At 46.7% G+C, this 16,868-nt stretch overlaps 2 protein-coding genes across 11 annotated transcripts in view; one reads left to right on the top strand and one right to left on the bottom strand.

The window, feature by feature from the left end:
• Positions 1–16,868, bottom strand: part of EPG5 (ectopic P-granules 5 autophagy tethering factor) — a 103,600-nt gene that overhangs the window by 32,626 nt on the left and 54,106 nt on the right. For 4 of the 9 annotated variants that reach the window (XM_072922755.1, XM_072922760.1, XM_072922759.1 and 1 more), the window contains exon 44: positions 14,584–16,549. In XM_072922755.1, coding sequence (XP_072778856.1) covers positions 16,367–16,549 — 183 coding nt within the window. In that variant the 3' untranslated portion in view covers positions 14,584–16,366. Of the gene's footprint in view, positions 1–1,976; positions 7,357–14,583; positions 16,550–16,868 lie in introns of those variants that run through there. The other 5 variants (XR_012053251.1, XM_072922758.1, XM_072922756.1 and 2 more) reach the window with 3 other exon arrangements.
• SIGLEC15 (sialic acid binding Ig like lectin 15) lies at positions 4,231–16,143 on the top strand. Of its 2 annotated transcripts, XM_030259043.4 has the most exons (5): positions 4,231–4,360; positions 6,216–6,599; positions 9,080–9,439; positions 10,396–10,426; positions 12,438–12,660. In XM_030259043.4, exons 1-5 carry the CDS (start codon positions 4,309–4,311, stop codon positions 12,526–12,528), a joined length of 918 nt encoding a protein of 305 aa, XP_030114903.1. In that variant the 5' UTR covers positions 4,231–4,308; the 3' UTR covers positions 12,529–12,660. The 2 variants fall into 2 exon arrangements, with proteins under 2 accessions (XP_030114903.1, XP_030114902.1); XM_030259042.4 differs by lacking the exon at positions 10,396–10,426 and having other exon boundaries at positions 12,438–16,143.

Genomic DNA, 16,868 nt, shown 5'->3' with positions numbered 1-16,868 from the left:
AACCTGTGAAGTGAGGCAGCAAAGTTCAGATCACGGATCAGACCCACCCCTTTTCACTGGCCAAGAATGTTCTGTCAAAGGAAAGTTCAGGATGTGCTTCAGATATTGTGTGGCCTGGTGGGAAAAAACGGTCCACACTCTTCCCAAAGAAGAGCAGCTCCCATCCCAGAGAAGGGCTATGAAATCTACAACTAGAGGATCATAAATCCTTAAATCTCCAGCTGTGCCCATTCAGCAGGGAGAGACAGAGCACATAAATCTCCAAAGGCTGACTTTCAGTAGGAAGGGTAGGCAGGGACCTCTGTTCTGGTGGCATTTCAAGTGCCTTTGATCAGACACATCATTTGGATTAGTCTAATGGGATGTTCGGCGTCTCTGCCCTGCCAGCTGGCTCAGCTCCTGGCTCAGGCTAATCCCAGTATCACACAGAGACCAAACCAGACCCTCTGTCCTTGTTTGGGTGACAGAATGCCCAGGCCAGGATAGGACACTCAGTGGCTGGTGAGCTGACATGGGTCTGAGGAGGCTGGAAGTCCTAAAACATTCCACAGCTGTCATTTAGCCAGTTGATACAGATGTCAGAGGTCTCTTGGGGTTCCTGTAATGAGTGGCCACATCAGCACTAAGCCATGGTTAGAGCAGGGGAATCTACACAGTTGGCTGGGCTTGGGACCAGGACCAGTTTGCAGGAGTGAGGACCAGCACTACCAAGGCCCCAGGATCATCCCCTCATTGGCTTTGACCTGCCTTGGTATGGGCAGAGCAGAGAGCAGCACAGCACTGCCTGTCTGCAGGTGTCCCACAGTCAGAGCAGGGCACAAGATGTGAACAGGCAGCAGCAGGGGCAGAAATGCAAAGGTTTGGGAGATCAGAGCAGTTCACCCAGCTCAATGGACATCACTACATCAAGCTACATCAATAAACAGCTTAGAAAGAGACACTTCCTTTGCCTTTTTCCACTGGCATGCACTGCTGTTTTTCATGCAGTAATTGCCTGATAGGTGCAAATTACTCAATTATACACTTAATTTGCTTTGGCTGATGCTCACGAGAGGCAATAAGGGTTCACCAGCACCCATGTTCCAGCTCCATCAGCCTGCCAACACAGCTTTGGTGATGGAACAGGCCCACACTTGGAGCAATGGGACGGCAGGCAGGAGCACCTCCCAGGTCAGGAGCATTGGTGAAGGCCTGAACAAACACCACAGGCAGGAGACTGAACCTATAGAATTTTGTAACTTTCAAACCAGATCAGCAGGAGCTTGAGGCAGTGGTGACAGTGTTCTGCAGCAACACTCAAAGCCAGGAAACAGGATCAGTGTCACCAACTATAATGGTGCCTGCATTTTACACCCTTCTACTTTCCCTGCTCTGTAGGTTCACCCATAATTTTTTTTTTTTCAGCCTCTTACTTGGTGAGGATGAAGTGGATGCAGAGGGAAGACGGGCAGCCCACAGAAGCTTCACAAAAAGAGGAGCATGGCTCCACTTTCTGCTGCTGACAGGGACCAGACAGAGGGAAAACCCCCCTGTCCTCCCAGCTTCCCTTCCCAGTGCTTCACAGAGCCAATCCCTTCAGGGAAGAGAGTCAGATGTGACAAAACACCAGGCTTTTGCTTTGAATGTGTGCAGGTTGGCACTCTCAGAGCACTAGGAACCCACATAACGGTGAAATAATTAAAGTAGAAAACCTTGGGACTGAAACTAAGACCTAAAGGGAGGGAGGGGGAAGAACCATCTTTACTCTGGCCCCTGACTAAGGGGGTGAATTTTTATAGCTGCACAGGTGCAGCTATACAAATAACTCTTTGCTTTGGACCTCCTGGGACCAGGAGGGATGAGCTCTGCTGTGCTCATCTCCAGCCACACATTGCAATTTGGGTGCAGATCATCACCACCCAACCACAGAGCCATGGAACCATTTAGGTTGAAAAGCCCTCTGAAACCACCCAGTTCATCACAAAAAACTGCAGGAATTTCTTTAAGGAGACAGGAGAAATGTCATTATTTGCAGCCTTTAAATTTACTAGTACTAAAACCAGTATTTGATAAATATGGACGGCATCCTGGTTTTGGTATTGGACCAGAAGCAGGCCTCCATACTGAAATCTTACATACTATTTAAGCACAGACCAGGGGAAAAAAGGTCGCAGAGTCTGCGGATCATCCATAGTCATGGATGATTTTGTTTACAAAAATTTTTGGCTGATTCAAATAATAGTAAATCTTTTCAGCTATATGTTACCAACTCTGTATTTTAAACACTAAAATCCTTCATTCCAACAGCCATGGAATGAAAATTTTCTTCTTCCAAGAAGAAAATCTGTCCACAGATAAAACTCAAAGGATCTGTAGCTCTGCTCTGATTTTCCAGATATTTTTTTTGGAGATGTTGCAGTAAAACATTAAAGAGGAAGAGGATCATCCTGGTGTTAACTGCAGCTGTTCTTTACATGAATCATTTATGCTTCACTGTAACAAGATGTTTTTAACATGGATTTCACTTTAATCTTTTACTTCAATCCACTGAGTCCCACTGTGCCATGAGTGGTGAAAGGCTTAAAAAGAGTCACACCACCAAAAACTTTACATCACAAATAGATAAAATCAAACCGCACACAGGGGAAGAAGGGGGAGGCACACAGAAAAGGAGCATAGCACAGATGTGATAGAGATTACAGGTCTCTTACCCTTACCCTCTGGTTCCTCAGCGGCTGGTGGCATGAATTATGTTTAACAGCTACTAAGGAGAGTTTGCAAAGTAATCAGAACACTGGTCCTGATGCTTCTGCTCAAGGATGACCTGCAGAAGGGACAGGGCAGGGATCTAAGTGGGCATTTGAAAAATTAACACCCTTGGCTGAGTGGCAGCAAGTCCAAACAAACCCTAAATAAGATCTGGGTACTCTCAGAGCCTCCTCCAAAAAGCCTGGGGAAACCAGAAATCTCTCTCTTGACAAACACTATACACAGAAGGAAAAAAGGGATCAGGAAGTGGTGAACACACAGCACACTACCACATCTCCAGGTCCCCCTCGTAGGAGATTTTCCTCAAGTTCAGAAGGGAACAGAGGTGCAGGAGCAGGGATGAAGCGCCAAGGGGAGCCCTGGCATCGCTCCTGCGGGTGGGCGCTGGCTCTGGGCACACGGAAAGTGGCAGCAGACACTCAGCAACGTCTTGTCCTGGCTCTGGGAGCCCCCCAGCGGCTGCCTACAGAGGGAATCACGGAATGCTTTTGGATGGGAGGCGCCTGAAACATCATCCCGTTCCCACCAGGGGTAGAGACACCTTCCGCTAGACCAGGCTGCTGCAAGCCCTGCCCAAGCTGTGTGAGTCGGGTGGGTGCTGCTGTCCCTGTAACCATCCAGGAGGGAGGCAGCACCCCGGACAAAGCGAGACCCTTCAGGCACACAACATTCCTCCCTCCTTCCTTTGGCCTGAAGCAAAGGCAACAAACCTCAAGGTGAACCCAGACAGGGAATTCACACCCCAGAGTTGTTAAACCTAGCCACAAGATCGCCATAAGGGAGATGGCCAGGGGGAAACACCACCAAGCTCCCCATAGGCCCCGAGCTCTGCAGATGAGCAAACCGCACAGTTAATTTGATAAAACTAAACCCAGAAGGAAAGCAGTAAGCATCTACACAAGGATGCTGGGCAAAGAATTGGAATTCATCCTATTTCAAAGGAGGGAATGACTCATCGCTCATCCAGGATCATGTGAGTGTGGACAGAGCAGGGTGCCAGGGGACACCAAACCACTCATCCACCAGTGAACCTTGGCACAAGTGCCTTCAAAAGAAGAGTGGTTTGAGGTTTTTTCAATACCTAGGGATTACAATATCCAGTGAGCACAAGGGGTAAAGCACAGTTGGTTTGAAGGCTCCAGGTTCAAGAGAAGGAACTGCCTTAAGCTAGGACAGTAAGAGTCTTGCTTGTTACAGCCTCAGGCAGATTGCAAGGATTTCCTCTGGGCTGGTGACTGGGTGGCAAAAGCCATCCCCTCTTGTCCCATCACACACATGGCATTGAATGTCTGGAGCTCCGGTCTACAATTCCCTCCCTTTAGCTGGAAAAATATTAATACTGTGATTCCTTCTACTGTAATTTTCATATGACTGACGGCTGAACTATTAATACCTGAACCCAGAGCTGGTTCAGCTCAACAACTCATTCCCTCCAAGGAGGAGAAAACCACAACTTCTCCTACCCCTGGAAAAACCTTTCGTCACTGCAAGACCAGCAGCTCAGATGTAACAAGATGGTTCTGGTTTGCTGATGCCTCTCAGGGGAGAACATTGTGCAGCATGAAAGAGCTCAGCTTGGTTCTCCTGTGCCTCCTCCGCATCTCCAGGAAGGGTGAGTTCCAAGCTTGCTATCAGCCCCTGTCTGATCATAGCTTCTCCTCTCACCCTAGTCCAAGTGCCAGGGAACTGCCTGCTATGACAAACTCTCCAAGAATTGCATTCTCCATCACGTTGCTTAGAAGTATTCTGAAATTCCAAGTGCATGTTACAACACTGAGAAAACTCAGGCTTAGCAATTGTCAGAGAGGTCATCAGTTTGTGGGTGTTTTTGCATTTTTCTGTTTTCCTAATTTGAGCAGAAAGTTCATCTGACTTTTCCCCAGCATTGTTCAGTGGATGCAGCATTTTCATCACTGCTCTGCTTCATATTCCTTAGGAGTTATTATGCAAAAATATTTTCCAGTTCCACTGAGCACAAGCTCACATCACTTCAAATATGTGTTTAAATTCCATTAAACTCCATAGGATTTGCTAAGCTTCACTGCCAAACAGCATTTGCCAGAGCAAGTGTAGTTGTGAGCTGGTCCCCAGCTCTTGCTGTTGTCCTCATGACTTTTCCCACTGACCACCAGCAGTAACACTGACCTAACAACTCCTTTTGGAGGTACCTTCTGTAAGGTGTGTAGGCTATTTGCCTGTCTCTTTCTTGTGAGAGCTACAGTTCCATTAGCAAATGGAGGCTGGATGGTAACAAAAGGAATATGAAAGATCTGCCACTCTGAGGCTTTAGCGTTAAGGGTAAATTATACAGATAAAGTTGACAGCTCACTCCACTCATAACTAGGCAAACTGTGTTTCCATGGAAATGGGCGGAGATGCTAACATTAAAAGCACTTATTTTTAACATTATTTTTCATCTGGAAGGCAAGGGGGGCTTATGTGCTAAAAAAAAAAAAAAGTGTTCTTTGCTTAAGATTGAAAACAAACAAAAAAAAGGCAAATCAAAGGGGTGGCAGAGAGAAGTATGTCATACTTAAAAGCACACCATCTACAGTTCTCCTAAAGTAAAGGTTACAGTGACATGCTGCAAAATAACTAAAACAACAGCAAATAAGCTAGAAAGCAATAGCAATTACTGTTTTCAGTGCCAGATGTTTGTGCTCAAAGCCCATGAGCTTCATGAAGCTCCCGCAGTGCTGCAGTATTGTTTATTAGATTACCTGGGCTGGAAAAGGTGCCCATACCATCATTGTGTATGACAGGGCAGCACAACTCCAGGTCTCAGTAATCAAAATACTGGCTTGGAGCTGACTCTATGTAAATATCTGAACAGAGAACTGGCCCTAGGATGGCCTTTGTCCATTGTGTAACACACAATACATTAATACAAGCTGCACTGCCACGTAGGTGTTTGTCAAGTGTTATGGGCCACAGATACAAGAACAAAAAAAAAATCTTATCTTTGAGTCCACAGGAGTAATCCAACAGCTGAATGCCCAGTTGTTGGATTACAGACCTGGTCTTACAACAAGACCAGGGATGGGTGGAAATACTTACAGGATGCTTTTCCATTTTACAGGTGTTCTTAGCTATTGAGAGTCTCGATATAATGGAGTTTCACAAGACAGGAATGTAGACACAGATGTTTCTGAAGACATAATCTGCTGCTACAGCTGTTGATAGCAGCAGAACACTGGGTAGATATATGTCTAGACATGTCTATATATTACACTGAAAGAGAGGAGATTTAGATTAGATACTAGAAAGAAATTCTTGGCTGTGGGGGTGGTGAGGCCCTGGCACAGGTTGCCCAAAGAAGCTGTGGGTGCCTCTGGATCATTGGAAGTGTCCAAGGCCACGCTGTCCATGACATGGCCCTGTCCACGACAGGGGGGTGGAATGAAACAAATTTTAAGGCCCGTTCCATCCAACCATTCCGCAATTCCATGATCCCTTCTTGCTTGTAGGTGTGCAGTGCAATGGCTGGTCTGTCCACGTCCCGTCTGACGTTACTGGAGAGCTTGGGAAGATGGTTATCCTACCCTGCACCTTCACACACCCCTACAAAACATTTGACCGGGCCCTCACAGCCATCTGGAGGATCAAGGAGCCTTACAACGGCACAGTGATCTTCAAGTGTGTGAGCCAGAGCAGCAGTGAGCTCTGCAAGACTGCCATCAGCCACAAGAACAAGTACAAACTGCTGGGCAATCCCCGGCACAAGGACCTGTCCATCAGGGTGGACAACCTGACCTGGAGTGACAGCGAAAGGTACTTCTGTCGGGTGGAGCTGGCTGGAGATATCCAGGACAAGTATGAAAGCAGGAATGGGATAAAGCTGCATGTGATTGGTAAGAGGGCCTGAGAGGCAAAGGAGGCAAAGTCACTATCTGGGGAAGAACCACAGGGTGTGGGAAATGACAAATGGCAGCAGAAGTTTACCGGAGGTGGTTTTCCAAAGGGTTGGGTTTTCTTTCTCCATTACAACAGGGAAAATTCATTGTCCTCCTCAGACAGTGGGGGAAGGGAACAGGAACAAAACTGGTAAGGAAACAGCAGCTGGGGTGAGAGCCCACCAAAAGCTGTGCATCCCACTTTGTCCCTTGCAGCACAGGATCAGGGCAGGCAGCAGAGGGAAACTGGGGTTAGCTAAACTGGGGTTAGAGACATCCTCTCCATCAGACCCTGAACTGGACAGCCCAGGTGCTGAGCACAAATTCACAGGTGTCAGCACTGCAGGGCCTGGGTGGTGACAGGGGATTGGAAAGACAAGATACCTGGTACCCAGGTGCCATAAATCCTCTGGAGCATGAAGCACAAACCTGGAAACCTTTTCTTCCCTGGAAAACCAGCTGGGAGCAACAAATGTCAAATGTTAATCCCACTTCCTGGGGCAAACTCACAGAATAAGGGGGAGCTAGGAGACACAGGAGGTCTCAGAAGCAGACTCAGATCTTACCCAGGCCATGAGGTTGAATGATTTTGCTTTTGAGAGGAAGTTCCTTATGCCTGTTGCAGTATGGGTGTCCAGATGGGACCCGAGGATAAGCTTGGCTGTTTCTTGAGAAGTTCTGCACAGCTGAGGCTCTCCTTCAGTTACACCAGTTCCTGAACACCACAAACAGCAGGATCAGGGCAGGATGGCAGCAAGACCTGTTTCTCAGGGGCTGTGTGGATTTTAACACCAGAGGAATGATAACACACACAGGACACAGTACCCTGCTCAGGAATGGGTCCTGACACTGTGATTGGGAGAGGTTAATTAGTGTTTGAAAGGTTAAATATCAAAACACACAGACCCATGACACACAGCCTCAGACTCCTCTTGCACTACGTGGACAAAGCGAATGACTTGTAATAGGTGTTTGGAAACTCTATTTTCGTTGTCTAGTCTGAAAAAAATTAATTCCTGCTCTTCCACTGCGAGGACAATTAATGCTCTTCGCTTTCTGTAACACCTTTTTAAACACTTCTAGGGGTGAGGGCTCCACCATCTCCCTGGGCAGCCCCTTCCAATATCCAATCACCCTTTCAGTGAAGAAAATTTCTCCTAATGTCCAACCTGAAAGTGACCTGGTAACTCTGGGGCTGGAAAAAAAGTGATCAAAAATAGATTGTGGCAGGAAGCAGATATTTTCCCTATAACAAACCTGCCAAATCCGGCAAGTCTCAGGCACTGAGGAAAGGGCTCACATAAACGGGTCCTTCCTCATGCAGTGTGCTCTGCAGGTCAGAGATCAAAGGAACAGCCACAAAATGCTTGTGCGAAACACTGTGGGTGACATGTCCTGGACCTTGTGGAGATGCAGCCAAGTCCAGTAAGGTCACCAGCTGCACCTGTACCTACAATGGTGGATGGCACTTCTCTGCCTTCTGACCCCAAAAAAGGTGTGCCCAACAGCTGAAGATGGGCAAAGTTCAGAAGAATGTGTGAGCCATTACTGAGATAAAACAGAGATCACATCCTTACATCCAGGCTTTGCTGGGTGAACCCTTTTGCCCCTTAATCCAACACATGCTGAGTGGGGAAATCTAGAAGAAATTGCCAAGAAAAACAGGGAAGGAGAGGGCTGATACAACTTTCCATAGAGTCATTACATAATTTCTATTGAAGAGAACCTTTAAAGCTCATCTTGTCCAACCCCCCTGCCATGGGAAGGGAACACGTTCCATTAGATGATGTTGCTCCAAAGCCTGTCCAACCTGGCCTTGGAGACTTCCAGGGATCCAGAGGCAGTGACAGCTTCTCTGGGCAACCCTCTTTTCAAAAAAATTCCTCTTTACATCAAATCTAAATCTCTACTCTTTTAGCTTCAAAACATCAACCCTTGTCCTGTCACAAAATGTCCTGCTAAAAAATTTATCCCCATTTTGCTTGGAGCCCCTTCAGGCCCTGGCAGGGGCTTTGAGCTCTCCCTGGAGCCTTCTCTTGTGCAGGTGAACAGCCCCAGCTCTGCCAGGCTGGCTCCAGAGCAGAGGGGCTCCAGCCCTGGCAGCCACTCCACGGCCTCCTCTGGACTGGTTCCAGCAGCTCCACGTCCTTGTGCTGCTGGAGCCAGGGCTGGGGCAGCTCTGCAGGTGGGGTCTCAGCTGTGCACAGGGGCAGAGGGGCAGAATCCCCCCTGCCCTGCTGCCCATGCTGGGGGATCAGCCCAGGGCAGGGAGGTTCAGGCTGGGGCAGGTCCAGCTCTCACCCACCAGAATCCAACTTTACCCTGACAGAACAACGCTGAGGGTCCACCAAGACCAAATCTTCATTCCAGCTGTTCTGCACCTGATCCTCCTTTGCAGCCTGACCCACTTTCCCTCCCCTCCATTGTGATACCCACAGCCGCCCCCAGGATCATTAACATCACGGTCAGCTCCAGCAGGGACCACACCTTCCAGGCCCGCTGCACGGCCGAGGGGGAGCCAGCACCCGCCCTGACCTGGAGTGGGCCCCCCTACAGCAACCTGAGCTCCACCAGCAGCTCCAGCCACCGCGTCACCAAGGAGCTGCGATCCCTGACCCATGATGGGAAATACACCTGCACCGCTGTCAACAGCCACGGCAGGGCAGAGGGGGCCATCTACTTCTACAAATTCAGAGCCTCCGACAGCTCCTCCTTCATGATCCTGATCTTTGTCCCACTGGGAATCAAGGTGGTCATTTTGCTGGTGATACTGAGCTTCACCGCTTTCCCCAGAGAAGGTCAGTGTCCAGACTTCCCTCCATCTGACTGGCAACCAGGGATGGATGTGCAGAGAGGTCAGGCAGAAGGGGACTGGGTTTGTTTGGGGGAGGGAGTGTTAATGATTTTATGATTTTCTGCCCTAGGAGAAGCACAATTCTAGCAGAAAACCTAAGAGTCAAGACCTTTTGGCTGGCTCTTCACAGGCTGCTAGGAGAGGAAATTTGGAAATGTCCTTTGGAAATTCAGAGGGAGCAGGAATTTCCCTGTGCCCAAGAAGAAATGTTGATAAGGGGAAATCAGTGGAGAACCCACTGCCTACATAACCAGATTTTTTTTTTCCCTTGAAGCAGGCTAATTACTATATCTTCCCCTGTAGCCCACAGCCAGGATTTACCTTTGCTGCATCCCACCCAAGTTTAATCTCCTGGGATGGGCATCCTCATTTAACAGACTGCCCCTGTCAGTCCCCCAGGGCCTCACTACCCAGTACTTCCCAAGATTTGTGAAATCCCAGCCACGCCAAGGCTGTGAGATCAGGGAGAGATTACAGGAGATGAAAATCTGACCATGGGCTTAGGGATACCACATCCCAAACAGTCAGGAGGCCACTGGTCCCCAGCCCTCCAGTGCTGCTGAGTGGTGGCATGGGCAGGAGGGGACTGAGAAGAATGAGATGTCACATCACTGTGACCCATCTGCAGGGACAGTCTGATGTCACACTCATGGAAGCCACCACTTGCCTTGAACAGTAGAAGTTGTCAGACCAACCCAAAATGCTTTGCTCCTTATATTCCAGTGCCTAATTCCCAAGCACATGGAGAGGGCCACATGCCAGACTTCAGGGCTTCTTCCCATTCACTGTAGTGTCACAACCACACTCCAGTGCAGATTCTCAGGAGCTCTAGGTCACTCCTGGCTCTCCCAGCCCATTCTGACCTCATTCCTAAGCCACATCATCATTTCCATTTCACAGGTCCCCCCTCTGCTCCACCCAGCCTGGCCAGGTAAGTATGTCTTGCCTTCTAGTCATGTTATCCCGTGGGAGAGTGAGGATGGCCAAGGTGAGAAATGCAGCTTGTCCTTGGTCTTGGTAACGACTTTCTGGCCTCAGAGCAGGCTGCTGAGGCAAGGAGAGGGTTGAGCTGGTGGCCAGGTGAGCCAGTGTGAGGGAACAAGGGCTGGACATTGCTGGAAGGAGGTTGTGGCTTGGGCACAGCTGAGAGGAGACCCCAGTGGAGTCTCCTGGGCAGCAGTTTGGAGAGACCAGTGCACATGGCTGCTGTAGCAGCAAAGAGCTGACAGAAGTTTAGATGTGCCATAAGCCCAGAGCATGGCTGGAAGGCTGCAGACAGGCTGGGGCTGTTCACCTGCACAAGAGAAGGCTCCAGGGAGAGCTCAGAGCCCCTGCCAGGGCCTGAAGGGGCTCCAGGAGAGCTGCAGAGGGACTGGGGACAAGGCAGGGAGGGACAGGACACAGGGAATGGCTTCCACTGCCAGAGGGCAGGGACAGATGGGATATTGGGAAGGAATTGCTGGCTGGGAGGGTGGGCAGGCCCTGGCACAGGGTGCCCAGAGCAGCTGTGGCTGCCCCTGGATCCCTGGAAGTGTCTCAGTCCAGGTTGGACAGGGCTTGGAGCAGCCTGGGATAATGGAAGGTGTCCCTGCCCATGGCAGGAGGTGGCACTGAATGAGGTTTAAGCTTCCTCCCAACCCAAACCATTCTGTGGTTCTGTGATGCCACAATAAACCAGCAAAGGATCATCCACCCAAGGGAAAGGTCAGGGATGAGGTCTGTACTGACACTGTCAAACAGAAATCTTACCCTCCCTCTGCATCCCAGTTTGTAATAGAGTAGAAAAAGTTAACAAAGCTGATGAGCTCAGCCAAACATGCAGGAAGAGACTGCAAACAGCCCAGGTCAGGTGTGACAGGGCCTGATTCTTGGGCTGGCATCCACACCATGTTCCCACAAACCTCTGGCATTTCCCATGACCCAACACAACTGATCTTGGACACTCCTGACAACTGGGGTGGCCAAACTTCTGATGTGAAAAAAATTCTTAAAAATTAAAAAAAAAAAAAACACAACAACAACAAAAACCAAACCAAACCAAAAAAAACCCAAAAACAAATCCCACCAAAACCAATCCTCGACCTAAGAGTAAAGAAGACTTATCTGAGGTCAAGGATAATTACATCTGCATGGGGTGTCTCCCTTTCAATCTGAGTCATTTCTTTGTGATACTTCCTTCCTGAGTTACCCCACATGTCTCCTTCCCTGACCATTCTAGTAGGACAGTCAAGTGTACAGGGAGGGCACAGCTAAAGAAACAAGGAATTAATTTAATAATACACTCATCTCTAATTTCTTGTAAAAAAGCATTAAAAAGCACGTTTTTCTGATTTATCAGGGTCTAAACCACATTGTACCCTTGGTTAAATTTGCACAGATACCTACACAGATAAGAATGCTTAAAGCCAACACTTACATGAGAAGATCCTGCTAGAAGAGGTTTCACAGAATTCACAGAATGACTGGGTTGGAAGAGACCTTAACGATCATTGAGTCCAACCCATGCCGTAATACCTCAACTAAACCATGGCACTGAGTGCCACATCCAGTCTTTTCTTAAACACATCCAGGGATGGTGAGTCCATCACCTCTCCAGGCAGACCACTCCAGAACTTTATCACTCTTTCTGTAAAAATTTTTTTCCTAATACCCAACCTGTATTTCTGTTGGTGCAGCTTGGTTTGTCACACCTCACGAGGTTCTGGGCAGGCCAGTAGCACAGTGGCTGCTAAAGGTGCAGGAGAGTGTTCTGCATGCTTTAAGATGTAAAAGCTTTATGGTGTAAAACAGTAGTTGCAGCTGAGACCCTTAAAACTGCTGTGAAGTAGAAGAGGCTCTGTCTCAGAGTATCACAGACACTTCTCCTGACATCCACTGGAACCACTGTGAAATCCCAGAGCAGCCTGAAACGCCCTCACCTTTCCCACATCTCCTCCTGCCAGGCCACAGCTGCCGGAGTGCACCTACGAGAATTGTGACCGCAGACACAGCCAGACCCAGCCCAGGGCAGGGGCAACACCCAGGCGCAGCTGAGGGGCCAGCGGGACCCATCCCCACGGATCTCCTTCCCCAAGGAGCACAGAACCGGCCTTGGCTGAGGGACAGGGGATCAGACCAGCCTCGGGTAGCTTGGAACTGCTTCATCTCTAAGCTCCCTTCCACAATGCAATGAGTTCCAGCCCTGCTTCTCCTCACAAGTAAAAGCAGCCTTTTTGGTGAAAAGAGAAGAAGGAGTGATGGAGCTGGAAGGACAAAACGTGGTCAATTTTAACTTATTTGTGTTTTTAGCCCCTATCAAATACCTAAGCAAGCAGGCAATAGTATAGAATTGCCTCAAAGCTTTTTGCTTAGTATTTTTCAAATATTGCTCTGAAAAGCATTTTCACCACTCTGCTTCTCCAACCACATCCAAATGGGTACTGACATGATAGAAATCCTAGCTGTGGCAAAATACTACCAGAATTTCTGATGGGGCTTGTTCCTTTTTTTAAAAATTATTATAATTCCTAAATGTCCAAAAGAGTTTATTTTAGAGTTTAAAACGAAACCTTAACTTTAAAGAAGAGTCCAAGAAAAAAAGAGGTTTTCCAAAAACTGGTAGAGCTGAAAGCAGGATATGAGAAGTCTAAAGTAGTCTGTGTTGTAACTCTGCTTCAGGTCCTAGTGCCCAGAAACTCAGAGCTTTGTGAAAAATTTTCCAATACGCAAAATTGTTGGGTTGGTTTTTTGTTATGTTTTTAATAGCTAAAAAAATATTTGTAAACAATTTCCATCTCTGTATTACCCAAAGGAGTTTCTTTAAGGTCTGACTACTCATTTCTTAAATCTCTCTCTTCTGAGATAAAGTCCTACTGCCAAACCACAAAGACTATTAAGTCCCTAAGGCAAACCACAGCCAAATCTCTTACACAACTGTAAACATCCTCCAAGATCAAGCGAACAGATCCAGCTTATGGTATAGGGCAATGTGGGTCAACCTGGAGTCCTGGGGAGGCAAGCAGAGGCCCAGGATAGAGCTGGAGACAGCAACAAGTTGGCTTAGATGAGGAGGAGGAGGAGAAAGAATTTAGAAAGAGCAGTTGGCTTGAACTTACTTTCACATTTATACTGCTGGATTTGATGCTCTGTGCAACCATCTCAGTGCAGCAGCTCCAAAACTGTTCCCCGAACAATCCTGCTCCTGGTAACAACCACCAAACTGCTATCATCAAGCTTACAAGCTTGACCCCAGGCTCCAAATCATTATTTTAAAGCCCACCTCTTCATAAGATCTGCACTGGGAGAGCAAAGCAGAATTTTAAATTACTTGGCCAGAATGATAACGGGGAAAGAAAAAATAAACGGGAGGATATACTTGAACCTGATCTTTTAAATCCCTGCTTAAAATTCCAGCAGTGACAAAGCCAGATTTAATAAAAAATAAGAAGAGATGTAAAGAGAAAAGGGAAGTTAAGGCAGACAGTGTAGTCACAGACCTGTAAGCTCAGTTTCACGGGTGTCAGAGATGAAAGAGACCTCAGAGACATCAGTTGGACAAACTGAATTGGATTTCTGAGCCCTGATGATTTACAGACATACAGTAATGAGATCTCACTTCTACCTGTGCCTGGGATTTAGGCTTGGCTTTCTGAATTTTTCTCTCAAAAATTCTTTCTTTAACTCAAGTAGTTTGGGTCCAAATAGAAGCATCAGACTCCTCAGGTCCCAAAACCAGCTGGTTTCCCCTGGTCCTCATGGGAGACTCAAACCACCCACGCTAACCAGTATAAACTGGAGGAACAAAACACAGCAGTGCACCCACCAGGACGCTCCTGGTATTGAACCCGTCTGGGAGATGCAGGGAATGCCAAAGCCCTTCCAGTAAAACTACAAGGAATAAAAAGTCAATCTGTTTGGCACCACTTGGAAAATAAGGCCCCAAGCTCTGGAGTTAACATGTGCACAGAGAACTGCAATACAGGTTCAGACTTCAGCCACCACACTGATCAAGAAGCCAGAAGACTGTCTGCAGGTGACACATACAGCAATTATGTGTTGTCTGACATGGATCCTTCTACCAAGCTGAAAATATCACAGTGTATGTCACCATCTGGTTGATTTTCCATTTTTATTTTGCATGGTCTTTGCAGACAGAGCATGTTATAAATACAACATTTGTAAAAACTCAACAGCTGAAACAATTCCTCATTTTGAAAGTGCATGTCAAACACATACTTCTGACTTCTTCACATTTATATGCAACTGATCAATAACATTTAACCTAATAAACCCAGTGCTTTTAAGTCTTTGGGGGGAAAAGCAGCAGAATGCATTTCTCCAGACATGAATTTTCCAAAAAAGTCTGTTAAAAACCATGCTGCATTGGTATCTGGTTACTATACAGAGGGATGTACATATATATATTTATTTATAGGCTCGCAGATAGAGCAGAGAACTCTAAGACCACATTAAAATGACGGTGATCTAATGACCCAGCTGGCATAATTAGCAGAATCTGCCAAGAAGGAAAAGGTAATCTGTCCTCTAGCACCAGAACCATGGTTTAAGAGCAACAGCTCAAAGCTTCATTGACCAGTAGGTAGCACATTTCTATCCCCTATTGACCCAAACTCATGTTTTAACTTGCAACCATGTCAAAAACACAAAGGCACAATTAATGGAGGAAGAGAAAAAGTGATCAGTTCCTTCATAGAGCTGTAGGGACTGGGATTGCAGGACCTTGGGCCAGCTCAAACAGATCAATGATTAAAGGGACATCAGACAAGCACCAGGAAAAATTCGCCTTCTGCTTTTCCTAAACAAAAGTGCATCCTATGATCAGACAAGGCAACAAAACCAGTGATCATTCAGCTGAAACAATAGATTTACAGGCTCATGGTTCATGCTTTGGCAACAGAATTTTAACAAGTGATCACCAAATTTAATACAACAAAAATACCTCTTCACAGTGTCACCTAAAATCCTGTCATGTCATGGCCAGCCAGGCAGAAGAAAATAAGCTTAAGTGGTGGTTATTAAACATTTCCTAGACAACCAAACTTAGGAATTAAGGAATCCTATTTAACATGATCGTAACTGACTGTTCCCCTCTCAGACACTAGAGATCCAGAAAATATGTCTCTGGATTTAAATCCCCTTGAACTTGGCTAGAAGTGACTTGCATTTAATCAAGCAATACAGATGCAGACACACTATATTTAGAAAACAAGGAAAAACAATGTTCTTAGTTCCTATTTGTGTTGGTATTTACAGAAGTGGGTAAAGATTGTAGGCATGCCTCTAAACTATTGACTTCTGTGGGATAGCAAAAAAGTCAAGGTTTAAAATACAATCCTTTCAAATACAGGGATTTCACAAAAATTGTTAGACACACAGGTAAGACTCAGGTAAAATTGTAAGACTCAGAGGTATCCTGGTTAAGAAAGTCAAACCTCTTTTACACACAATACTCCACTCACTTTTGAACTGGTCTGAATGATGACACACTGGGAAATAAAAAAAAAAAGGCACCAAGCAAAAATTTCAGATACTACAGGATGAGCTGTGCTGACTTGTGATTTGTACACCTATCCCCAGGCACCCATCTCTCCAAAGGGCACCACACACAGAAGATATTAAGTGCTTTCATTCAAAAAAAAAAAAACAAAATAAACACCAAAACAAGACCAGAAATGCAAACCATTAAGCAATTCCACAGGCCTAAAAAACAAAAGGAAAGCAAGAAAACCTTGGAGAAAACTTGACAGTGTGCAGTTCTTATTCGCAGGTCTGACTTAATTAAAGCGGAACTCTGAAGGTAAAAATCATTTGTGCAATAAGGACACTGTTTGTAAACCAGAACCACCGCTGGCCCGCTACCCACCCAGCACCGCTACCGGATGCTGTCCAAAAAATGCACTTCTGGGTACAGCGTATTCACCAGGAGGGACAGGAGGTTATTGCCATCCTGAAGGCAGTGCTCAGGGTGCTTGATGAACAGAGAGGCCTGGGACAGCTGCTCCTGGTAATCCACGTATTGTTTGTTGGATGACATGGCTTCGAGAGCACTCAGTGCCTACGCCAAAAAGGGAAAATTCTGTTAGTTTTGTGCATTTTAGTCGGTGACACAACTCCATCTGCACAATTCCCCTAAAGGATCCTCACCTACTACAGAACACAGAGTACTCAGAAAAAAACAGTTGCAAACTGCCATTTCGTAACAGTATTTCAGGTCACCTTGTATTTTTCAACCTGTTCTCTTCCCCAAGATCAACACAAAATCTGTCCTGCTATTGCTTCCTAGGATTCTGTAACCCAAATATTGTCAAATATCAACTTCATGAACTCAAGACAGTTTCACAGAAATTATGTCAAACTACAAGCTGCAAGACACT

Source organism: Taeniopygia guttata, chromosome Z (assembly GCF_048771995.1).
Source record: "Taeniopygia guttata chromosome Z, bTaeGut7.mat, whole genome shotgun sequence".
Lineage (NCBI taxonomy): Eukaryota > Metazoa > Chordata > Aves > Passeriformes > Estrildidae > Taeniopygia > Taeniopygia guttata.
The sequence above is the reverse complement of the archived record's forward strand: the minus strand, read 5'-3'. Positions and strand labels throughout refer to the sequence as shown.

Excerpts from the sequence above, each read along its gene's own strand:
- SIGLEC15 (XM_030259042.4), top strand. The coding sequence starts at position 4,309 with ATGAAAGAGCTCAGCTTGGTTCTCCTGTGCCTCCTCCGCATCTCCAGG. Across the intron at positions 4,361-6,215 it reads CCTCCGCATCTCCAGGAAGG|GTGTGCAGTGCAATGGCTGG; the intron begins GTGAGTTCCAAG and ends TCTTGCTTGTAG. Across the intron at positions 6,600-9,079 it reads GATAAAGCTGCATGTGATTG|CCGCCCCCAGGATCATTAAC; the intron begins GTAAGAGGGCCT and ends TGATACCCACAG.